At 37.6% G+C, this 26,450-nt stretch overlaps 1 protein-coding gene across 1 annotated transcript in view; it reads left to right on the forward strand.

Annotated features, from left to right (window-relative positions):
- The first annotated feature begins 4,042 nt into the window (after window positions 1-4,042).
- The window catches only part of chn1 (chimerin 1), a 32,997-nt gene continuing 10,589 nt past the window's right edge, over window positions 4,043-26,450 (forward strand). The window contains exons 1-7 of the mRNA XM_056754952.1: window positions 4,043-4,455; window positions 6,654-6,692; window positions 6,925-6,980; window positions 13,250-13,281; window positions 13,394-13,507; window positions 16,638-16,911; window positions 25,876-25,953. Coding sequence (XP_056610930.1) covers window positions 4,437-4,455; window positions 6,654-6,692; window positions 6,925-6,980; window positions 13,250-13,281; window positions 13,394-13,507; window positions 16,638-16,911; window positions 25,876-25,953 — 612 coding nt within the window. The 5' untranslated portion in view covers window positions 4,043-4,436. The remainder of the gene's footprint in view (window positions 4,456-6,653; window positions 6,693-6,924; window positions 6,981-13,249; window positions 13,282-13,393; window positions 13,508-16,637; window positions 16,912-25,875; window positions 25,954-26,450) is intronic.

Consider the following 26,450-nt stretch of genomic DNA (forward strand, 5'->3'; position numbering starts at 1 on the left):
GAAGAGTAGTATCGCCCCCAAATGGAATACTAAACGGTTTAATACTAGCCGGAAGTATATCGGTTTCCAAGACGAGCGCCAATGACGTCCCACGCCACAATGCGTGTGAATAAAAATATACTTTTTATATACAGCGTCTGATAGCCCCGCCTCTCTTCTGCTACGTCAACGAAACTGCGACGTTAAGAGCGTGAAGTGTCCACAGTTCCACACTTCATATTTTGGGTCGAAAAAAAGTGCATCATCCGGGTACTTACAGTGCACTTCTTTTTTGAGGATTTTCAATCTGAACGTGCTGCTCACACTAATTATACTACAAAATGGTGTAGAATAGTGCGTAAAAGCGCAATTTGGGACGCAACCTCAGTGTATCATGCAGTATCTGAACTGCACTTCATCTTGTTGGAATTTTCAATATGAGCACACCACTCGCACTATTTATTATAGACTGCTTAAATTTGGCATCTATGGAATTTGGAAGACATTCAATGAACAGTCTAACTTGTAAGATTATTTGTTATTAGAGCAAGAGTGCAACAAATAGAAAAAAAATGCAATCATGTGAGAAATGTAAAACGTTACTTTATTCTTTATTTTTTATTTTCTGCATACCTCTGCATTGTCAGCTGATGTGGTCTCGTGGAATAGAAAAGTGTTCATCTGTCAGACTGTCAACCTACTGAAAAATCTCATCTGTGTTAGTGAAATATATTTTTGTTTGTGTTCCTCGTGAATCATAGAGGACCTAGTCACAATTTCACAGTCACTTCAGTCACAGTTTGTGTGTTTGTGAGGTTACACACATCCCTGACAATATCTAGCTTTTATCTATCTAAATTATTGCATCTCTGTGTTGCTGGCGTTCACTCCTCATCGTGTTTGGTCAAGCATGCAGTGACTGAGCAGATCAGGGCTGTGGAACGCTGATCTTAGTGTGAAGTCAATGACCTTTTAGTTTGTCTGAATAAAAGCATCTGTGGTGAGGCTGCCAGTGTCATATTCAAGCATGTTTCTGCCTTCAGACTTGTGTTTACACCTTTCCTTGGAAAACAGAGTCATATAGATTTTTTAGTGAAATGTCCCTTTGCATAAATGAAGCTCAGGAGGTTGTTTCCCGACCAGTTTCCACTATACAATGTCATCCAGTTGACATTTCATATTTCTGACCAGATCATATATAGTTTAATACAATATGACATTCTGTTCTTTTTGAGATACTCAGTATTGAAAATAACCCTTTATCTCATAACCCTTTATACGAGACACACTATTTTCATCTTGTAATAATCCGCAAGACGGTATATTCACTTTTTATTCGAGAGACGGAAATGAGAGCCGAACAATGAATGTGGTGTGAGCAGCTCATGTCCTCTGCTGGTGACTATTGTCTGAACTTCCTGTAGCGTGTGCACTCCTGCACGTAAGAAAAACACAATAACAATCTGGGGATATTGGAGATTTTGTTTAAACCCAGTTAAACCTTTCTGAAGCTGCTCTGTTGTGTTTTTGACACATCACACACTCGTTAAAAATGTGCTTCAAATGAATTTAATGCCATTGAGGAACCTTTTGGATCCATAAAGAACCATTAACATCTGAAGAACCTTTCTGTTTAGCAATAGGTTCTTAGTGGCGAAAAAGGTTCTTCAGATTATAAAAAGGTCAGATGGTTCTTTGTGGAACCAAAACTGGTGCTTTTATGGCATCGCTGTGAAGAACCTTTTGAGCACCTTATGTTTTAGATGCTCAGTATAAACTTTGTTTCCTTCAGGAAATTAAAGATTGAAAACATTACATTAATTTTCTCACTAGATAAAGGTTGAGACATACAGTCTCGGGAAGAAAAATAAGGGACCATTCTAAATTTTAATTTAAGCAGCATTTCTAGATGTATTGTGTTCATTCCAGTCCAGTGTCTGTTGAATTTTAACTACATGAAACCTCATGAGTGACATAAAGTCACCCAACAACAATGTGAAAGACTGACAGCATGACAAGACACATGAAAACTGTCATCAAAATCAAGGTTATAACATACTGTTTTAAAACTTTTTCCTAAATACATGTGGAAATATTACTGAACATGAACATGTTTTTCCTTGAAGTAGCCTATTTGTGTTCTGAAAAAATATAGAGCATATTTCTGTTATTTTCACCAGTTTCTCCATTTTTTTCCCCGCAAATAAATGCAAATAGAAAACATATTTTTATTTGAAATTTGAGAGACATATTGTTCTTAGTGCACAGAATAATATAAATATAATCGTTTTACCTAAACACATACCAATAAATGGAGAATTCAGAAAACTGAAAATAATCTTTAAAGACGTTCCCCGCGATCCCATTTTTCAACCTTAAGTTAGTGTATAATGTTGCTGTAAGAGCATAAATAATACCTGATAAATGATAAAGCTCAAAGTTCAGTGCCACACGAGATATTGTCTTTAACATAATTCACTTTTTAAGGACTACAGAGAACGGCTGGATCGGACTACAGCCCTTTACTTCCCGGGTACATGATGTCACTATTCCGTGTGCTTTTAATAACCTCCCCCAAAAGGAATACGCCAAAAAAGGGCGGGGCCTTACTTAGAGAAGAGGAAGAGGCGCTGGAGCAGTGTTCGGTCTGTAAAGCTGGTCTGTGTAATACACTAATATTGTGTGTGTGTGTGCGCATACCTCTAAAACACTTCTATGAAACGTCCTCTGACGTCCTGTTTGCAGTCTCCTAGTCAATCTGCTTGTTTTATCATCCAACTCGGGTTCAATATAAAAAAGCAAAACTAACCCTTCTGTTATTAGTATTAAGTAATATAACTGATGCCATTAGGTACTGTGTTATTTCCCTCGTCATAGTAGGAAAAATTTGGGATCTCTAACAAAGATTGACGTTTGCACATGTACTAGCAGACCTACGTTACACTTCGAGCAACCCACATGTTTTTAAATGATAAAGTGAAGTTGCCCGTATTGCTACTGTTTATTGAAAAAGCCAAAGCTTATGAATCCACGTCAATTTAGAGGGGCTCCGACCAATCACAACAGCCTGAGAAGCGGATGTCAATCACGAAAGACCTGGTCAGCTTTACCAATCAGAGTGTTTCGAAAGTAGGGACTTTATATAGACCGAAAGAAATCCAGTCGTTTTGGTAGAAGTGGGACAGCGATGAATAATAGACTTGAAATATATCAAATATAAAGCGTTATTTTTCTTAGAAACATGACACCCATTGTAAAACAGCCAAAAAACATTATCAAAGCCTCTAAAATAGCCAAAGACTGGGACCTTTAAAATAGTCTCTTTTTTCCAGGGCTCTATACTTTTAATTAATTATAAGAATGTCTCTTTATTAAAAAGAACATTAAAGCTAATAGATAAGTGACGTCCAACAGTAAAAATTACTTTGTGGCCAATTGATAAACTTTAATTTAAAAAAGAAACAGGTTAGTTCTAAAAAAAACCTAACATAATTAAATACTATTAAGACGAGTTGAACAAAGTTATAAAGATCTTGAGGTCACTGTTTTACAAAATTGTTCTGATATAATCATACATCATTACATAAAAAAATATCTTTTGATGAAGCTTTTAAGCATGTTTAAGTCATACTTTACAAAAATGTGGGCCATGCAGAACAATCATTTATTTTAAATATGAAATGACTTTAAACTGCGTCTCTTAATACAAATCTCCATATGACAGCAAAGCACTAAAATAAGCTAAAATGAATCAATCTGATAATTTATAGGACACAAAGTACATGTGTTAAAAATAAATGTCCATGCTGTTCACACAGTGCACATTTTTCAAATATACAAAAAATACACGATAGTTTCAAGTTGAATTTTGCCCACGTTTAGAACCAAACACCATTTACCCACAACGCATTAAATACAGTAGCAGGTTTTGAGGTTTCCAAGTCTATTATTTATAGCATGAACAGCATCACTGATAGGAGAGGTCTCCATAGTAACGGGCGTGAGGAGGCTGCGGCCCCTGGAGATGAGCGCGTGTGTGGATCATGTGGGTCATGTGCTCACACAAGATGGCGACTTCAGTGTTGGGATGTAAGGAGTGAATCAGAGCTTTAGCCGACGGAAAGTGCTAAAGAAATGGTCGGACTGAATCTGCAAAAGACCTGAAACAGATCTCCTCTCTGATAAATGCGCGAATGCGCGTGAGATCTTGTGCGCTCGCGCTTGAATCCTCGCTGTTAGTCAGGGATCAAAGTTGCTCGGCAACAGCTTGTGACGGCAGATTACTCATCGTTTGTGCTGGACTGTCGCGTTAGACAATTAAACAAGACCAGTTGCGTTGAAAGTGCACGTGACATTGTCGCGTTTTCGGCGAATATCAGACTCGTTCCTCATGGAATAATCGTGGACAGAAGAACATCGAGTGTGTTGTTAAAACCTTTGTCCACCGGATCTCTGCAATGGCCATCCATGTGTTTGGTGAGTCGATCTCATGTGATCGCTTTTATTTGGAGTTTGCAAATCGACATGAGTTAGAGATCGCGGTTTGTATGTATAAACACACATGAAGGACACATTAAAGAGACCGCTATTGCCATTAGTGTGCGTAACATTGTAACACCGCATGTACACAATGTATCATGTTTTCATTGGTGCGTGCGTGTTGTGGTTAAACGTGTCGCGTGTCATGTTTCTAAATGATGACATCAATATATTTCATGTTTCAAAAATAACAGATTTCATATCGCAGTCTAAAATGATTGTTATTGCAATGAAATTCAGATATAAGGTTTTATTTTCTTTGTGTCGTCCTCGGTGTTTGCTTTGTTTGTCGCAATGGTCAAAACAGATTCTCGCGTCAGATAAATTATACATATTTAAGATGGCCATGACAACAGATAACCAATCATTAAACCAGACTGCTCTAGATATCATCACACACACAAATGTTACACATACACATTAATGTGGGATCCTTCAAAGCACACAGTCTCAGACACTTGTTGGTGAGGGAGAAGAAATGTGCGCGCTTCCCTGGAACTCTTTATCTTTGGATAAGGAAGCAGACGTTTTCTATTAATATTTAATGCTGAATCATAGACGCAAAGATAACGAGTGACGAAAGGCCTCGTGTGCCTGTTAGAATAAAGATATATTGTTGACAAAATCATTAACGTTTCAAACAGAAGTGTCTACAGACCCTTGCAGCATTTTTGATGATATTTTCTGTATTGAATATATTAAAATGCTCTATGCTTGGTAGCACTTTTATGTAAGAAACAATAGATTTCATGGGTTTTTTCTGTGAAAGGAAGAGGAAGGTGTGCTCAGAGAGTGAGAGTGAGTTAGTGTAATGAGTGGGCTGCAGTATATGGAGGGGGGCGAAGGCTTTTTAAAGACTGTAGTAATCTGAAGGGCCTCTCCCTCTCTCTCTGTTCTATTGTTCATGAAGTGCTTACTGCTGGGTCTTGCAACAGTGTTTTCCTGCTAGCGTTCATTAATCCTAGAATGAACACATCGAAGAGACATCTGCATCTCGCTGTCAGTTCCTGTACATGTGGTACATATGCTTTAGCAGCTCAATTATTCTGATGCACCATGTTAAATGAATGGTGTGTAAATTGGTTATTATTTAGTTATGGAAGTGTGGTTTTATTATATTTTTTATGTCCAACAACTAAGATTGAGATCACGCTGATGGGTTTTATATCATGTGGAAATGTTTCTGAGCGCTTTAGATTTGGTTACGGAATGACAGATTAAGAAATTACTTCTGGCACTTATAAAATGAACAAATATTATTGATTGTCAGCTCACAAAATCATAGCAAACTCATGTTTAAACACGCCTTTGTGCTGAATGAATATGCATATAGCATACTTTTTTATTGAGTATGTATAGTTAGATCGTGCAGAAGTGTTCGGCTGGATTTTGTGATCTGACCACCAGCAATATTTATTCATTTTATAAACCCAATCACTACAATTTAAGAACTCTGAAATACCTCTAGATGATATAAAACCATTTATCGTGGTATAAACCGGCGTGGCCCAAAGGAACAACTGTTCATAATTGATACAAATATGTACCTTAACAGTACGTATATTACTGTTCTAAAGGACCGCTTTACCATTTTATAAATATACTATATGTAATTTATGGACCCGGTCCAAGATGATTCCCATCCTATGGCCCATGATATGCTGGGATAGTCTTCAGTACCCCTGCGACCCTATTTGGTGAGGATGGACGATTTTGTGGATGCACGTGTAACATTCTTTAATATTTGTTTCCTTAAGCTTTTATTGGCAAATAATAGTTTTACAACAGTTTTGTAGGTAAACAAAGTGAAAGAGTTTTAAACCAATGAAGACATACTTACATGTTTTGTATTGTCCAGCAGAGGGCAGTGTCACACCATCAGTACACAAACTATGATAACACAAAGTTGACATGTGAGCCATACTGGTGCTGTTTGCTTTGGCTTTAATAAACATTTATTGTGTACAATAAAGGTGTAAATAAAAATATCTGTGTTTGATAAGATATACACTGCTTAGACTAAAGTAAGGTAAACTCAACACGTTATTTTAAGATGTGTAAGCAAATATGACGTTTATGATGAATAGCATTTTTATATGGCATTGTGTTAAATAATCTCTCTTTTCTTCTTTCAGATAATGATGAGTACCGACCCCCTGTGTGGAAGTCCTATTGTAAGTATTTATTTTTATTTTTAATATAGCGTTGTGCAAATAGTACTTTATTACAAGTTGCACATATGCCTGCTAACATGATCCAGTCTGAAGAGTAGAATAAATACAAAAGTCTCATCCAGACGTGCTAAACTATATAGAATACACAATTGGATATGATGATGTATGATTTAATTTTTTATTATAATTTATGAGATCCCTCTGAAACGATTCTCCTGTGTTGTTGTAATAGTGTATCAGCTCCAGCAGGAGGCGCCACATCCACGCAGAGTCACCTGCATATCTGAGGTGAGTGACAATGACAACGAAACAGATTCTGCATACTATTACGGTACATACTGGATAAAATGAAGTACCTTAACGTTAATTTAGTATGTTTTATATCGTATGTGTGGGTGAATACAATCATTCTAACATACTGCATCTGTCCTGTTTTCATTTTACGTGGCCCTTTCTTTTGCTCACCAATAGTGTACTAAGAACAACCATGAAAATAATTGAATTATGTATTGTTCAGCAAATAAAATGTAACTATGAGAAATATGTTTCTTGGTAGCTATATCACTTTCGTTTGAAAGAAACCAGGTCAAATTGAAATTTATTTTATAGCATGAATTTAGCCGCTTCTCAACTCTTTTGCACACTATGTATAGTGAAATGTGCTATTTCAGACACAGGAATAAAAAAATGAAAATAATCTGCTACCTAAAAATCTATAGTTTTAAATTGCAAATTTGTTAACAGTCAGAAAGATGATAATATCTTCACAGGCCCACTGGAGTAGCTTTAGTTTTGAGATCCATAGGTTTATATAATAATACATCTGTTTTTATTCTGTATTTCTTTATTCAAAACCTGTTATCCCAGTGTTATTTATGTGGCTATTTGGCCCTGTCGGGTTGTTTTTGAGTACTGGTGAAGTTTTCATTTTATGGAGATTGGAAAGGTTTGCCAGACGCCAATCCTTGGAATGTCTGAATACAACCCAGTGGCAAATGGATTTGAGTGCAGGCCAAAAAAAGACTTGTGCTTTCTGAGCTGTCTGGCAGCACATATACAGCACCCTTATTACACTGGTTTCCAATGCTTGTGTTGAATTGAAAATGAATAATTTATATAAATAGTACGAATCAACAAATATTAAACTGTTCAACGTACCTATAAACATTATATTAAGGCATTTCAGTAGTTCATTCAGTTATGGCTCCCAGTTCATGTAGTTTGTTGATATTGTTTTATCGAGTAAATGGTTAAAGATCAACCAGAATATTATTTAGGTCAACCGTCTTCATTGAATTACAAATGCATTTTTTTATTGCGTTATGGTCTAGACTGGCAGTAGTCTCCAGAGGCACAGTATACAATATAAACACAGCAGACGCAAGCGGTACAGAATCCCCCCCACACACACACTCACGGCAGCGCTCCTCGATTAGCCGGAGAGATAGCGGCTTTAATTAAAGCGTGAGATACTGGTTTGAATTATTCATCTGTATCATACTCGTGTATTTCTGCAGGAAAACGCCTTTGGTCCATCTCTGCTTTAGATATGGGAGCAAAATTACCCCCTCTGGGGCGAAACATTTAAACTCATTGCCCTGTCTGCCATTTTCTGCCATCTTAACTGATGAATATTAATTATGAGGTCTAATGGTCACCGTTTACGGTAGTCTTTTTTAACCTATATCTTTGTATAAATATACCTCATATCTCAAGGTCACCCCTAATAAAAAGACGAAAATTAAATATTCTTACGAAAATGAAGCCTATATTAGATTTTTTTAGTGTGGCATTTTTGTCATTACAATTAAGCACATTTCCCCCAATATCCATTAGTGTAATGTGTCTAGACGTTTTGATTTTGTGTGTGTGTGTGTGTGTGTTTTAAACTAGTTCTTCAATTGTGATTCTAATGAGATTTTATGCTGTTTTGTTTTTTAAAGTGCAATACGATTTAGGAAAACTTGCACAAAGGTGATACAGAATATATCCCTGTCAAGTTAAATAATTTTTAAAAACAAAGACTTGTTTATCTTACAGTAATAAAAATGTGATCCATGCCTGATTTCTCAGTTAATATAGAACTTGTGTTTTCCTGAATGCAAACAACTGGCAAAATATACATGAATATTTCCAGACATATAGATTATTGGTCTGAACATAAACCGTTTATGAGCAGTGTATCAGAGATATTTCAACCGCATGTGTTGTGATCCCTTAATATGCATCAGCCGTCATTTTGTACATGTGTTACAGTGTGTGTGTGTGTGTGTGTGTGTGTGTTTTATTGTGATGTTCTCTTTGAATGATAAAGAACAAGTGCATCAGTAACTGTAGAGACGCAGACGGCCGTGTCTGTGGAGGGAATTTCAATAGGATGTTGATGTGCTGACTGTGGGTTATGTCTTATGTCTCCTGCTGTTAGCAGGATTCAGCAGGTATCCCCCCGTTCCCCCGCTGACCGGACCTCTTCATAATTAGTGCGGGATTAACATTAAACAGATGCCCGTCGCTCTTCATGTTTATCTCAAGAGCTTCTTAAGGATTCGTTCCGGGCCGTTTTCTTGCTCTGGGCTGCTGGCCACTTATCTGTTTCTGTGGAGGGGTTATTCTGGCAAGAGGTTTAACACTGTATAATCCTCTTCAAACAGCCCCCAATTTTTCATTTTATTCATAACATGCAGATCAGTGGCCACACCTCCACACTCATCACTACATCATTACACCATTGCCTTGTGCAGACTGATGCATTATTATTGGATAACTCATCTTTTCCTCGCCCATTTGACCATCTGTCCACACTGAGATGGCAAAAGGTACTCCCTGGATGTTTCATTTCTCCGCGGCGGAGCGTGAGGACATTTTCACTCACTTGAGTAACTTCATAGTCTTGTGTTACCATCAGTTACATCTCCACATCATTGTCCGTTGATTAAAACTCATTTATTTTCTCTTTGTTCACCTTTTATTTTGGAGGTAGAGAGATACAGGTAGCGCTAGGGGAGGAGAGAAGGCCACAGGACCGGGAAATTACAATAAACTGGCACTTAACTCAAATTTGTTTCTGGAGCGTTGTCTACACAGCCACAGAATTAAACTCTGTCTGATCAAGGTGCTTCATGATCTAATAGAATAACCTTTTCTGTCTAAATGGTTGTAGAAAGAACCTTTGATATCTGAAGAACCTTTCTTCCTGCATTGGTTCCTCTATTGCACCTTTATTTTAGTCATCATTTCTTCTCTTTTTTTTTATTAAACGACTCATTAGAATGCTTGATTCTGATTAGCCAGTCACAACCTTTGCAGGTTTGTTATTCCCAGAATAACAACCGCTCAAAACTAATAACACACGGTAACCCGGGTGTACCGAATCATTTTAACAGGTTTTCTTTTTACATATAAAATGTCTTATAATTTTAACTTATATTTACAAATGATACAATCAAATTGCCTGTTCGTGACATTTGAACGTCATTTCTTATCATAAAATCGAAAGTAAACGGATTTTCTTTGTGGGAGGTCTGCATTCGGTAAAAATTTGCAAGTAAAATACTTCAAATTCACATTTCGGGTCTATTTTTTTCTCATGTGGCAAGTAGCCGTGGCGTGTAATAAGCCGGATTATGTACAAACAGTGAAATAAACCCCTTCAGTCTGATAAAAGTGATACAAGATCACACTGACTTTGGGCTTCTAGTGTGATAACAACCGTCTGCCTGTACATTAACCCTAAAACATTTGTTATTGAAATGTTTAGGCTGTTACTCTCTTAAAAATAAAAGTGCCTAAAAGGTTCCTTAACAGCGATACCATTTCTTACTTTTTTATAATCTTCAGAACCTTTTGTGAAACAGAATGCTTCTTCAGATGTTAAAGGTTCTTTGTGGAATCAAAAATCCTCTTCTATGGCATTAAAGAACATTTGAAGAGTTTGGTTCCAAAATTAGAATAATTAAATTTAAGTAAAAATTGTTTATTGTGCATTCCAATTAATATCAATCAAACTCAGTTGGTTTGTTTTGATTTAACCCATAATAACAAAAAAAAACCCCAGCTAACTTACACAATTAAACACAATAAAAACATGATAACATAATAAAAAAGATGATTTTTGAGGCCTTTCATTTTGTTACCAAACTCTTCATTTTGAAGCATGTTTTTTTAAGAGTGAACTCTAATTATTTTTTCTTCATATTATTTTGAAAACAATGTTCAAAATCGTTTTCAAATGAATGTTTTCAACCATGTCAGACCATTTTTAATGCCCAAAAAGACAAGTTGATGATGCAAGTTAAAAAAAACACATTTGACATTGTGGAAACCAGGATTTGGTGAGAATCACCCTGTTATCAGACAGATTTGTGTGTTCACAAATAATGAATTATGGCTGACAGTGAATCATGCATGAAGTTGTCTTCTGCCTCAGCCAATGGTGTGAGCGCTGCATGCCTGGCCAACCAATGGTATGTATGGGAACATATTTAAGAAACCCCTTTGAAAATAACATCTGTCCATTTTGAGCCATAGTGGCTCGATGATTTCAGCAGAACAAAATTACACGTGGAGAATCCTTTAAAAAAATGAACTTTGTTAATAGGGTTACATATTATTATTTGGACCCAACAAGCAACATCTTTTTCATTTCTCTGGGATTGGGTCATTTGGGGCAGCTGATAGAAAACCCCAGACAAAATCACATGCCTTCAACATAAGTGCACGCTCAGCACACACGTGTGTGTGTGGTGTGTGATTGTTAAACTCAGGCTTTCAGTGATTGATCGGCTGTACAGTGTTGCTGATTCCCCTCATTAGCTGATTTTATTACCCTGTCGGTCATCTCACCTCCAGCACACACACACAATGACACCCAACCTCGCTTCACAAGACCCTTTGCTGCATGTGTTCTCATCAGGAAACGCGTGTTATTCCATCCCATTAACCCAGCAGCACTCTATCATTCACTGACACTTCTCGTCGTCTGGATTGTATGTTTCATCACGATAGAAAACACTAGTGTTGTCAAATAGACTATTTGAGGGGAGTGTGCTTCTTATTGTTTTTTTGTAAATGTTATAGCATGTCTTTTCTTTGTTTTGGTTGTTTTTGAAGCTGCTCAAACACATACTGTACGTACATTACATCCTTCTGCCCCGCGTCTGTGTTCACTGGGATACATTGAAGAGAGAGAGAGGCTGGGGGAAGGGGCGATGAGACGATGAGAGTGTATTGTGAATACAAAGCTGCTAGATGCTTTCTAAATGAGTCAATCTGCTTTAGTTCTCTTCATCTCTCTCGTGTCTCTCTCTCTCGCTCAGGGTTAATCTTCAGGAGTGTGTTGTGGGGTTTGTTATGTTAATGTATCTGTTCAGCTTGGGTGTTTTTAGCTGCTATTGTGGAAACATGGGTTAAATGTCACCAACGGACATGCATCCAAAAGATGCTGCTGTTTCCTTTTGAATGTCAGCAAAGCTCCATAATTCCATATTCTCTTTCTTCATACATAATTTCACCTCAGATTGATATTTGTAGAAAAATCTGGATCGCTCTGTTGGACATTATTTTGTACATCTGTACATTTGCTTGTGTTTCTTTACATCAGTAGCCTATTAATGCATTCATTTAGTTCATCTATCATACAGGTGTTGTGTGCTTCATGGAGTTTTACAACCAGAAGATATTGTTAAAGTTGTTGGTTATAGAAGGTTATGACATCCAGACCCTGATGATGTATTCACCAGTGCTGGGCAAATAGTTACCGAAATTTTTGTATACGTTTTTTCGTATTTGCCGCTGGTTTGTACGGTGTCTCCGAACTGTCAAAACACCTCTCAAAATGCTTGCTACGGATGCGAAAAACGCAGAAAATCAAACCCAGTCCGATTATTTTCTGACGAAGGAAAAAATCACGTGTGATTGACACAAAGTGAGGTCGTATTTATTTTTAAAGTGCAGAAGTTTCGGACGCAAGTTTCCCACTTGATGTGCAATGGCCTAAAATTAACTATGAAAAAGAAATGAATGACTAGTTTCTTATTTACAAATTCAATAGTGTTAAAAGATAACTATACAAATGACTCTCTCCAAAGGTGTTTAATTACTAATTACTTTCTATATCCTATATCAACATTGATTAGTTAAGTGATTCAAGGATAGACATGAAACGACTTATAATTCATGTAAATAAACTATATCAACTGTAATTAAATACAGAAAAAATAAGAGTACTTTACTTTTTCATGGGGAAAGTAATTATATTACAGAAACAAATTACTTAGTTACTAGTTACACCAAACACTGCTGCCTTGAAATGACAATGTTCTGTCTGGCATTAATATCACACGTATTTGTTTATGTTGTGTACACTTTGTTTACACGTTTTTAAACAAGAAATAGGTTAGGTCAAATTAAATGCAAAAACGTTGAAGCTCAATATCTCAAAACGGCTCAGAATGCAGATAGAACTGTATAATTCCGTGGTGGTGATGTGTGTTCTCCAGATGACGTTTTTGATTGTGTTGTAATTGTATTATTTCTATTGATATCTCTTCTCTCCACAGGTGGAAAACCGGCCCAAATACTATGGACGAGAGTGAGTATCTTCTAGGTTAATGTGTGTTATCAGACTGTATAGAAATACATGGTACCAAACTGTAGTCCAATTTTGTTTGAGATGTTTTGTTTCTGATTGTTTCCTTGTGAAGGTATCATGGGATGATCTCCAGAGAGGACGCAGACCAGCTCCTCAGTGTGGCCGAGGGAAGTTATCTGATCAGAGAGAGTCAGAGACAGCCCGGCACATACACCTTAGCTCTACGGTACATTTCATCAGTATTTTCCACCAGCTTTCAGTTACTGCACAACACCAAAGTGTACTTTATACATTTATTTGAAGTTGTATTTGAAACAATATCACATATATGACTCCAGAGAGTTGTGCTACTCTTCCTAAAAATGTGATTTATGTGATTGATGACAAACAAAAATCTATTTACACATAGTTTGTATTTTTGTATGTTCCCAGCACAAAACTAAGGATCGGGTTTTGTGTCTATCTTTGAAATAAGTAAAACATTGGCTGTTTATTTCTTGCAAAAAATAAGTGAACCGTCGTGCAGTTAGGCTTCTCTTTGGCAACATTGAACAATCCATCACTTCTGCCAAACATTGAAATAAATAAAATTGAATGGAAAATACAAGTTTAATTTAACAGAACTACATGAACCAGTTTCGTACATCAGTGTCACAGTATAAAAAAGCTTATATTTTACGTCGATTTTACAATATTATGAAATGATGTTTTGTATAAGTTATTAAATGATCCCCACAAGAGCCGTAAAGCCCGAAGTCTACATTTACATTTTGGAGACCCGTCAGTGCCCCTCTGAGAATAACGGATTAATAAACGTCATAAAAAATGTGCTGCTAATAAAATTTAAAATAATTTCAGTGTGCATTAGTTTTATATTAGAGGAAATTTCAGCTCGCTGTTAAAACAATGGAAGTCCTCATCATGAAAACGTGTGTGTGTGTGTGTCGGAGACTGAAATTGTGGAGGTAATCCCTTTAATCTGCTCACTTGAGCAGACGGACACACACTGCTACACACCACACGTGCCGGCTTTCCAGTCCAATTCTCTGTGTGTGTAGTGCTGTTCCTCAGGCATGTGGTTCCTCGGAGAACAGCGTCTGTTCTGTGCTCAAGAGCTTTAACATCAAAGAGCTCTTTTGCCAACAGGCTCTAATGACATCACATTCTCAGCATCTGTGTGTTGTCTGTGTGTCTGAAACTAAAGGCACAGTAGACTCACGGCAAAGATTTACAGTGTTCGCTCTGGGGTTGAAAGATGTTTAATAGACTGGAGCAGGTATACTTTTAACTATTATTCAACCGGTGATGATGTCGCTGTGGACGTGGTTTTACAGTTGTATTTAAATGTGGGGTGGACTTTGAGCGTTAAGGTTTTCATGTCATTGTGGGTGGAACCTTATGTCACACACACGCTTTTTGGACTTGTCGTAAAATGTTGTCATTACGTCATGTTGGCTTTCATACGTGTCTCACCATGGCACATCCATCCCTCAGTGAAATAATCCAGGAAGTGGGCTTTTCTAGCGATGCAACTACGTGGAGATTTCACAAACGTTATGCAAATGATGTGCGACTACCAATAGGAGCAAAGCAGCGGAGCTCGTGTCATCCATCTCTCATCACAGTTACTGCAGGGTTTGTTTGTAGATGTTACTAGAGCCACCAAAGCAAGGAACGCCTTCTGAAGACCTCGTAGCAAGAGAATATCGACACACAGCGACACTGTCTTAATGAGATTAGACTTGAAGTAGATTTTTCATCCCACTCCCTGCAACAATGCATGTAATCTGTCCCGATCGAGTCTGCAATTAAAATATCGACCGCAGTAATGTTTGTTTATGATGTTGCTTTGAAACAGCCTCTGTCCATTTTTCAGTATGACTTGTTTCCAATTGAATAAAATAAAACCGAACAGAACTAGAGAAAGCATAAATAAAATTGTTGCAATGTTGAGTGTAAATTTTGATTTACATGACCGTTTCAGACATGTTTTTGTTTAATCGAAGAAAGGAAGTGATTTACATCTGCGATGGCATGAAAGTGAGAAAATACTGTGAAATACTCCTTTACACAATTTGTGTGTGGTTGTTGTTGTCCATGTGTGATGGAGGTTTGACCTTGTAAGCATCTGATTTTGGGTGTGTGTGTACATCTGGTTTTGTCTCTATGGGATCGTAATGAAAGTCAAACAGGAACCAGCAGCATTATAAAACATTAACTCTGCTCAGTTGACATGTCATGTCCTGTGACTCCTAACAACACTACCACGTCTGGTCATGTTTAACTAAATCATATATTGTTTGATGCGGATATAGTTTCAAATTCAGTAAGATCATTATATCAATTTCTATATATGGAGAGTCATACGGCTACACGTTTTGGAATATAAGCTGATATGCACCCTAAGGCCGTGTTCACACTCGACTTCTTTTTTGACAGGAAAAAGTTTACAAGGTCAGTTTTGTAAAAAAAAACATTTGCAGCGTTGTGGTTACGAAAGATGGTATTTGTGCACGAAGGCAGACAGGCAGGCTTCATAAGCAGCTTAACGAAAGTCTATTTTAGTTATAAACTGAGAACGTCTTTGCAATAACCAATCACATATTTAAAACCTACATTACAAATTTCTCCCTATAAATGCAATCAGAAGTTATTGAAAGTGAAAATTAAACTTACATTTATACAAAACTTTTTATAATTTTTTCGAGCTTGAGCCCTCTCGACCAATCATGTTCCTCGCATGTTGTTATGGTAACGACGGGTCTCTGTCATTGGTTAGCTGTGAAAAAGGTGCTTCCGCTGGCTTTTAAAAAAATCGTTACGACCTTTTTGAAAACAAGGTTTACTTCATATATTGTAATGTAAAATAGACGCTTACAGCTTCAAAAAAGGAGTCAAGTGTGAACACTGCCTAACCCAATAGAAATCATAGATACTGTAATCTGAACCTTACAAAGAGATCGTTCATATTGATCCAGAACAAATTCTTTGAGTGTTTGTACATGAATACATTCAATCATATACAATAAAAAGGTTATATAATGAAAAACAGTATAAATTAATTTCTTGTTTCTTCCGTTACCTCCAATGTTTCAACCCTATGAAGTGTTATGAACGGTGTGTGTGCATGTGTGTGTGTATATTAGAGTATCCGGTCTTCATATTGATCAGGATATGATATCTTCCGCCTTCATTCTCTCTAAACTAAAAGCCCAATCACAGAAAGATGATACAGCCCTAGATGTTAAGTGTGTGTGTGATTCCCTGTTCATGTTTTCTCTCTGGATGGTCTCGCAGCTGTCTGTTATAGCGCTTGGGTCCAACACAGTCTTTCTCTCTTTTGGTTTTTCTCTCAGCTTTGGGAATCAGACCCGAAACTTCCGTCTCTTTTACGATGGGAAGCATTTCGTCGGGGAGAAACGTTTCGAGTCCATCCACGACCTGGTAACAGACGGTCTGATCACGCTGTATATCGAGACCAAAGCTGCCGAATACATATCGAAGATGACCATCAACCCCATATACGAGCATGTGGGCTACACCACCCTGAACCGCGAGCCAGCGCTGAAGAAAGTGCCGCCCGTCACCAAAGACGTGCCCGATGGCAAAGAGCCGGACCTGGAGGAGAGGGTGAGATGCAGATTTCCTAGCATGCTTTTCCCAGTTTTGCCCTCAGATAACCTTCTCCTCGGTCATGTGCCGCTGGGTTACAAGTCGAGTGAATGTGATTTCTGCTGTGAAATATGACCACTCAGTCCCATCATGCTCTTGTGCACCAGACTTCCTCCAGACGTCATTGGTATTCTTAACCTCATTTTATTTGTTGCGTTTGTGTTTAGCAGGATACGAGATGGAAAACAAGCATGGGTCATGATGTTGCATACGATTAGTTGTCACTACCTTTAGTTGCTGTAGTTTTAAAGAGTAAGGCCCTACTTTTGTTTATGGAGTGTCCAGCATGTAAGTTCACGTACAAACAAGGTGTAAAAACACTTTCATTTTCTAACAGTAGGTGGTTTTTATTATCTTACTTATTGACTGACTCGTTCGGGGATTCATCTGTCTAATCCCCTCGTTTCTGTCAGCCTAGTGTGATCTGATTGGTCAGATGGTCTAGTCAGCTGTGATTGGTTTACCGCGTACTGCGTCGTGGTGTCACGAATGGAACATAGATGGACATTACAGCGAGCGATGCAAATCTGACACGGAGCTGAAATTCAGACGACTCTTTCGCGTGATTCAGAGTCGACTCCTTTTTTCTCAAGCCAATAACTTTCTTATTAGTTTACTTTCGGCTTTACAACTTGGCATTCGCACACAGCAACGTTACACACTGCTTAAAATGTTATTTTAAGGCCATTGTAATTATTACTTTTTAAGAAAACCTCAGAGAATTTGTGTTTCTGTTCTTACCTAGAGCATGAACTTTCTTTGAGTTGCTTTCGTAAATGTGGAAAAGCAGCGTGTCATTGTTCTGTATGATTCAGCATCATCGCACGCTGCTGTTGTGACGAATGCGGGACGAGACTTGATTTCGTCCTTCGGAAATTGATTGGATTGTAAGTAGCCAGACCATTGAGCAGTCAATACAGTCTCCAGTGTGCACCAAGACATCTGTCATGAAAAGAAAAGTTGTCATTGTTGAAGGGGAGATCTTTTTGGTTAATGATCATGAGGGCACATGGATTGAAAAAATAACAGCATGCACAGATAAATCATCTACTGTATAATAAACAATATTCCATAAAAACAAGAATTGTCCATTTGGGTGATTTTGAGATTTCTCACATTGACATGTGTAATGAAGAGGATAACTAAACCATATGAGAATTGTTCTGTTTGTAGATGAAATGTTCGTGGAATCGCTTCATTTTTGGTGGTGTTGTGACATGGTAATAGTGCTATGAACATTGAGCTGTGGTGCTCACAAAACACGTATGACTTCGGCATTTCTCATCAGTATCATTTTATCTTACAAGAAACATAATCAGTCCTTCAATTCTTTTGACTTTCTTGTAATGTTAAGTGGAAATATTAAACCTATGTGAGTTGACCTCTCTGTGAATGTAAATACAATGGCGCTATTTAAAGTTTGTTAATGTCAGCATCGAGCCAGTGGTGTGAGTTTGGGTCGGGACTATTGTTTTGTATATTGTGAGATTTCTGAAATTGTGTTTGATGATGATAGTGTGCGTGTGTGATTTGTCCGGCCGTGCAGCTGTGTTTGATTTGAATGAAAAGCAGCTGACTGGATATATCTGCATGTTTATTCATGAATGTAATCAGACAATCAGCGATGATTAAAGTCACAGCAGCTCACCACTGATCCTGAATCAGTATATTAACACAGGGAGAAAAAGACGTTTCAAGGGTATAAATGTTATGATTAATATGTTTGTTTTGGCGTGCAGATTGTCTTGGTATTTACCAATAGAGATACATCAATGTTAATCACATTGGCGACTTCTTTTTCACAAAGCTGCTTTTACTACATTGTTTACAACATTACATTACGTACATTTTATTGAAGCGTATACTGAACCTTAATACAATACACATTTTTTCTTGTGATGAGTTATTTATTGCAAAACCTATCAGAGATGCTTTCATAACAAAAATGAGGAAAATTGATAGAAGCTTCTTAAAGGGACAACTTTAAAAAAAAAAGAGTCAATTATTCACCCTCGAGATAACTACCATAGTGGGGAAAATCACAATGGAACTGAGACCAGTAACTGTTTGCATTCATACATTCTTCAAAATATCTTCTTTTGTGTTTAACAGAGCATAAAGCATTTTTTCCTTCTATTGGAGTCAGTGGGGGCCAGGACCTGTTTGGTTATAAGCATTCTTCCAAATATCTTTCTTTGCGTTCGTCAGAACGAAGACATTTATTCAGATTTGAAACAATTTGAGGGTGATGACAGAATCTTCATTTTTTGCTGAACTGTCCCTTTAACTGCTCCATTAACAGTTTTATACAGTAACATTGCTCAGTATGCTTGAATTTATTTGCCGGATCTTTTTCTCTAACTTTAAAGCGTCAGATATGAATTGTACTTTTACACTAAAGTCTTGTGATTCAGCGTCACATCATCACAAGCTAAATGTCTTTCCGGATCAGTTGATGTTTGTGTAACATGGCCTGGTTTTTCCCGGTCACCAGCAGCAGTGAAGCGAGAGTCTGTCGGTGTAGGACATTGAGAACATTGAGGACATGTTTCATGAGTGCTCATGTAAGACACTCTTATTCTATTAGGTGCGCTTTTTTTCTTAGCAGTCGATGTTTTTATCACTGTCTGTTCTGTTTAGTTGACTGTTGAAATATGGGCTGAATTCTGCACACATCACATCCCCTCATAAGCTCTAATTTAAGTAGTTATAAATATTGGACAATAGAGCAGCATTTACTGACTTCTGTATTTAAGTACCAACATCTGAACGGTTTTCATCAGTTTGTGTTAATAGTTGTTCACACTAAAAAACAACTCGACTGCATTATGAGAACCTCAAAGAACACACAAACTGATGACATATACAACATGAATATAAGTCTGCCAAATATAACGTATTTATTTAACATTTAAATCACATTTCTTACTTAAAATGCATCACCTTACTTAAAAAACGTTTGGGATTCTTCTGCGTGTAAAATTAATTTGGCGTGTAAAATTGATTGACAGAAACTTAACTTGAATCGGTTGAGAATGCTTCGATTGAACCAATCAGCTACTTTGTTTTGGTTTTTTGACGCGCAGTGAGACGTTCACATACAGACAAAGAGAGAGCGTTTCTGGTTAACAGACAGTAACGTTCACGTTATCTCTTCTTGATAGGGAACAAAGCTCTCCGCAGGAACCGAATGTCTGAGAGCTGATTGGCTGTTGGATGGATGACAGTGTGCGGCCGTGTAACTTGGCAGCATCCAGCAGTGAGAGTTTATTCAGCATCATTAGGCCTGTTAGAAGATTATCAGATGGCTAAAAACAGCATCAGTAAACCAAAAGATACAAGTATACTGCACTCAGTGTGTACAATCATAACAGGCCAAAAGTTATATTTATTTTAAACTATACAGTTTCATCATTTAAAACATAACAATCTTTCACGTGTTATTTTCTTATGTCCTCGAGGCCTTACTCAAATGTTTATCATTTTATTATTCTGTTTGATTAATACTCTCTTCCCTCGTCCTCATTTTTCACTTACGGACTGCAGTCACAGTTATGCAATTTTTCACAGTGCGTTCATGAATCACGAATTACACTTGAGTTTCTATTTTAAAGCGCTCTGTCTAGATCCGGTCCGAGAGCGTGACTTACAGAGATAAACACTCGGCATCAGTGAAGAGGCTTGTTGTGTAGGAGTTGTGTGACGAATGGTTTCGGCTCGGATGATTCAGACTGTAAAGGTGCTTTTTTAGAAGTTCTCCAGAAATCACGGAGGATGTTCAGAGGTCTGGAAAGGCCGTGCTTATCCACGCAGGGAATGTGTGTCACACTCGACGTGTTTCTGAGGGAGTAAAGCTCTTCACTTTTAATATAATGTCTTATCATACGTATGTTATAGGTACTCCAGTAATAGACCAATAGATTGACCAGACTGATGCATAAACCAATATTCAGTCATTTTAAAAACCCCAGTTTTTTTTACTATTTTCCACGTTGTGGTTATTTTGTATTCTTATGTAGATTTGTATACTATTTTACTTTACAAAATACATCCTGTTTCTTTATTTGGACTGTCCAGTAAGTTGAACAGTTTTTATAGAGTTGTTATTATTAGCTGTCAATGTTTGAATACTGACACTACAGCCTCTTGTTTCACACATTCTTTAAATCCATCACCTCTTCATTTATTGTGTATGTGGTTTGAGTTGCTTTATTTACATTAGTGATTAGTAGATGTTAACGTTTTGAGTTTGAGACACTTCTTTAGTTAACCCAGTTTGTAAAGGACACTCAATGAGATTTACTGCATTCAGTGAAAGGCTGAAACTGAAAGGCATTTTATCATATGAAGCATATGACCTGTTTAAAGACTATTGTTACATGATTCTGTTAAATACTAAACTCTGATTGGCCTTTTGTTTCATTCAAAACTTATTAATGTGCAGTTAACGGGTCATTATCACTGTTTGTGTGAGTGTGTGTGTGCTGTCCTGTCATGCGTGGGATACGGGAATATAGTTTAGTTGTGTAATACGATCGATCTGCAGTACACAGTGTGACAGCCAGAGGAAGTGAACAGAGAAAGATGGGAAAGAGAGAGAGATGGAGGTGAAGAAAGACACCGGTGTGTTCTTCATTACAGTACAGCATGTTCTCTGCTGCATAGTACAAACAACAACATCTGATCTCACTAAAGGAGTCGTCTACCCATACAAATATTCTGCCATTTACTTCCCTTTGTGACTTCAAATTCACATTTTCCTGAGAATTCAAAGTTTGCTGTAGAACACAGAATGAGAAACTCAATATTTAACGCTTATTTATTCCATACCATGTGCATAGAGAGGGACATTGCCATTGTACAAAAGTTAAAAAACCCATATATTCACACTCAACACATTTACTGGATGTTGCATGCTGTTGTTTAGACACAATCCTTATAATTCATAAACTAACACAATACAACAAAAGACACATTCTGTTAAATAACAGTTTTTCCTGTAAAATTCACTATACCCTTTTTTTTTATTTGCGGTCTTTTCCTGTAACTCGATGTGTTTTTGACAAAAGTTCTAAAAACTTACAAAAACTAATTTTCTAACAGCTTGGGTGCCAGAAATATATATTTTTTCTTCCCATAAAATTAAAGTTGTTTTTTGTCAGTGAAAGTTAACATAGTTAAAAAACCTGTAATGATGAGTTTAGTTCTTATGGAATATTAATATTCTACAAAAATAGGCTGTGCAGCAACTAAAATGTTGACCGTTCCGAGATATTTGACACATCAGTGTATCTATAGGGGTTGGATGTGGCCTTGTACTGACACACATTGGGATTAATGCATATTATTAACTGAATGTTTTAAGTTACAGATGCCATTAATGTAGATCAAATCTCATGATCCGTCATTTTAACTGAGGTTTTTATGTCATTTGAAATTAAATAATTTCAAGCATATTTATCAGAAGCACTATTCATTTCTTTAGGGTTCAAATCTTTTTAATGATGCTTTAGATAAGGATGCGTGCTGCTACAGTAACAGTGTTTGTTTCGTTCTGTGCATGTGAGAGTTTTGAGGATGATGCTGGTTGTGAATCAGTTAAGTGTTCCTGGCCTAAGCACTCTCGCTCCTAGTTCCTGTCTGCGTTCATTCATCATAAATGGAGATTCAGCATCAGTGTCCTTACATAACGTTATATAACATAACCACCCACATCACCACTACACTGAGAGAGAGAGAGAGAGCTTCTCTCAAACTCAAGCATGTGTTGAAGGGCACTGATGGAACGAAGCCATCTGAATGATCGAAAGCATTTTTAAATGCTGAACCTCACAGCAAAATCATGATGTTATTATGGAAAATGATAGAGAAAGCGGTCGTTCTGAGCGGCGGGTCCATAGATGAAGTACAGGAAGAGAGATGATAGTTTTATTTTGCAAACATTTTATGTAAAAACAACACTGTTATACTGTCAGTTGAGTCGTGTTTGTCGTGTGGTATAGCAAAGCTTATGTGGCAAAGGTGAGTGACAATATAGACTAGAAGTCATACTTTAACAAGGACAGCAAAATATTACACCATTTCACAGCAATACATATAATACATTTTATATAAATAAACAGCTGTAGAAAACTATTTCAGCATTAAATGGCCTTTAATAACCCTTCATAAGAGTAATTGTGTTTAGTCCGTCTGATCTCCGTCAGGTGTTTTTGGTGTCAGACTCAATGAGGGATTGCACAGACAGATGACTTGTGTCATTTTAAGAGAAGAAAGGAAGTGCTCATGAATTATCTATTCCTTGCCGGTTTTATGACCATCGTTTTGCTGCAAACACTTTTTAAGAAACCAGAAGATCAATGTTGTCAATTAGAGATCGGACAGAAAGCCCACTTCCTGCCAGACAGACCTTGCAGTCGTCGGACCCCCGTTGCCAACGCGTGGAGCGGGCGTGCGTATATGAAAGGATCCGGATCGCCACGTGAACCCATCTGCTTCAGGTTTTGGTCAGGGTGTGAAGGTTCCTTCAGGTTTTCTGAGGGATCGGCACCGCTCGAGAGTTGACGCTGAGTGTTTCATCTAAGCTCCAGCAGTTTCATCGTCTCTGGTTATTGATCTGGAAGCCAGCGGGTGGGAGGTCCATCATCCAAGCCTCCATTTGGGGTCTTTGCGCGGTGAGGTTGGAGAGAATTGAGTCCTCTGGTATTGATCAAAGGGAAGCACATAGTGTGTGTGTGTCTTTGTGTGTGTTGGCAGGTGCGGTTCCCGTGTTCTGTCTTCAGAGGATGAATAATTAGACTGATATGAGAGAAAAGCAGAACTGAGAGATTATTTAAGTAAATTAAAATGATGTATATATTTTGTCACATGCAGCATTTGTATCTAAAGATCACAGTAAAACTTAATAATAATTTCAACACAAATAATAATTGTATTTTACAATGCCATTGTTAGTTTATTCTGGAGCTTCCAAAAAGTACAAACATTCATCATTCACAAATGAATTTAAAACGACTAAAATCAAAGTAATGCTTAGTTACCGTTAAAGTAATCCAATGTTGAAAATCATCTGTTTGTGTCTGTCCTGTGTTGAAACATGCATATCATCGCTGTTGGACTGAAACCAACTCATTAGAGTACTCATTTTTGTTGTTTTTATTTTTAGAAATTTCCTGTATATTACATTTACATTTAGTCATTTAGCAGTTGCTTTTATCTAAAGCGACTTACAGAGGTGGGAAACAATGGAAGCAATTGGGTCAAACATAAGGACAACAAAAAGCATAAGAGCCATAAAAACATCTCTCACAAAGCCTTCTGCAGTGTATAGAGCCAAGTTTAGTTGATCAAAGCATGCTTTTTTTTGTGAAGTTGGCGATATAAGCTTTCAGTCTGACAGCAACGATATAACAATTAGTCATGAGACACGTGAAGACCAAAAAGAGTTGACGTGCCACCATATTTGACCTTTATTAACTCACTAGAGTCATTTGGGTCGTTTTAATGATGGATTCTTTTGTGTGTTTTTTGGGACATATTTTTTATATAAGAAGGCAACATGATGGCATTTTGTTCATCTGAAGAGAGGAAATCATATACAGTATCTGGGATGGCATGAAGTGGGTTCAATAATGAGAAAATGTTCATATGTGGGTGGCAATTTGCTTGCTGTTTTAATATCATTTGTTTGTGAACAATCCAGAATCGTTTGACTGATGGTATGGTTTTATGTTTATGATGGATGAAGTATCAGAAGATGTGAGCGAGAGAGACAGAGAGAGAGGTTTATGATGTGGTGGTGTGTAAAGGTTGATTTCATTACAGTGTGTGAAATTCAATCCAGCTTTTCTGCAGGAATTGTTCTGATGGCGTTGTTTTATAAGTGTGAGCACATGTCAGGATTTGGAGACCTGTTGTGATGCTTTAAGAAAAGGAAAACGTAGATTGCTTGATTTTAATGATTTATCCCACATATTATCTTTAGCCCTTGTGTGCTGTCCACATTTGCAAATGTGATGCAAATGAATGTCCTCGTTCTAAACTCAAAGAATCAACCTACTGTTTGGCTGTTAATTGATGTTTTCTGATTTGTCCTGATGGATGTTTTTATGATCGAGGCTTTGTGCTTTTTTAGCGTGGTATGAGCTCAGAGCTTGGCCATGACTCATTCACCTCTCATCACCACCCCACTCCTTATCATCTACCCCTTCTCTCTCTCTCTCCCTCTCTCTCTCTCTCTCTCTCTCTCTCTCTCTCTCTCTCTCGCCCACCGTCAGTGGGGGAAGCGGTTGCATTAGGGGCAGGGTGGGCTCTCTGATAAACCGTGGCCAGCTAAACTGGGATTGGTTGATTTGAGCTGTATAATTCAGTGTGACTGTCGCTGGGTCCTCCCCCGCTCGTCCCTCTCTCTCTCCCTCTCTCTCTCGCTCACTCGCTCTCTTTGAGGCAGCGTTCCAGAGAGGATATCTACTGTTCGCAGGCAGGACGGGATTAACTCAACAACTCCTCTCATCTGCATATAGATGCCCAGAGAGAACGACAGCACACACCGTCTGTGACGCACTCGAGCACAGCAGGGCGTTTGTGTCTGGACTAACAGGAGAGCTTCACATCGCCGGTGTAGTTTCAGTGGGTTGTTTTATTCCAAGACCTCCGGAGAACGATGTAGAGCATAGTCTTTTGAAAGAGTCCTAGGAAGTTTGTTTTTGAGTCTGTCGGTCTCTCTTACGTGGAATCGTTTTGTGAGAGATGCCGTCCCGCGAGTCCTACGCGCTCCGTAAGGAGGAAAAGTCTCTGGTGCACAAGGCCAAGGCGGAGAGCAGGGAGCAGGGGATCGTGGCGGCGGCTCTGGGGATGAAGATAAGTCCTCAGAAACCTCCGGCCACTATCTGGCAACCGCTCAAACTGTTTGCTTATTCACAGCTCACGTCGCTGGTTCGCAGAGCCACGCTGAAGGAGAACGAGCGCGCACCCAAGTACGAGAAAGCCCACAACTTCAAGGTAAGACTCGGGTCTTGAACAAATGTAATGTTCCAGATAAATGCATTTTTAATCTTGTTTTTCAGTTCAAATAACTGTTAAATATCTAAACAATAACTTGGCAAGAACACTTTAAAGCAAAAACAAGCAAATGTCTATATACAAGAATGTATGAAGAATTTGGTTCCAAAATGAGATAAAAATACATTATAATCCTGTTTTTTACTGTGCATTCCAATAAATGTCAATAAAACTTCAGTTGTTTTGTTTTGATTTAAGCCATAATTACTCAAAAAATACAGCTAACAAACACTAAAAAAACATGAAGACATAATAAAAAACATGATTTTTGTAAAACTTATCTCATTTTGGAACCAAACTCTTCATAACTTGAATTAAGTACTAATTGTTTGTTTAGTCTAAGTCCATCAACGTGTTGTTATTTTTCTTGTTTCAATCATAAATCTAACAGAAATTTTTATTTAATCAGGACATCATAACATTATTTCAGTGTTCTG

The sequence above is a fragment of the Triplophysa dalaica genome, chromosome 8 (assembly GCF_015846415.1).
Source record: "Triplophysa dalaica isolate WHDGS20190420 chromosome 8, ASM1584641v1, whole genome shotgun sequence".
Taxonomy (NCBI): Eukaryota; Metazoa; Chordata; class Actinopteri; order Cypriniformes; family Nemacheilidae; genus Triplophysa; species Triplophysa dalaica.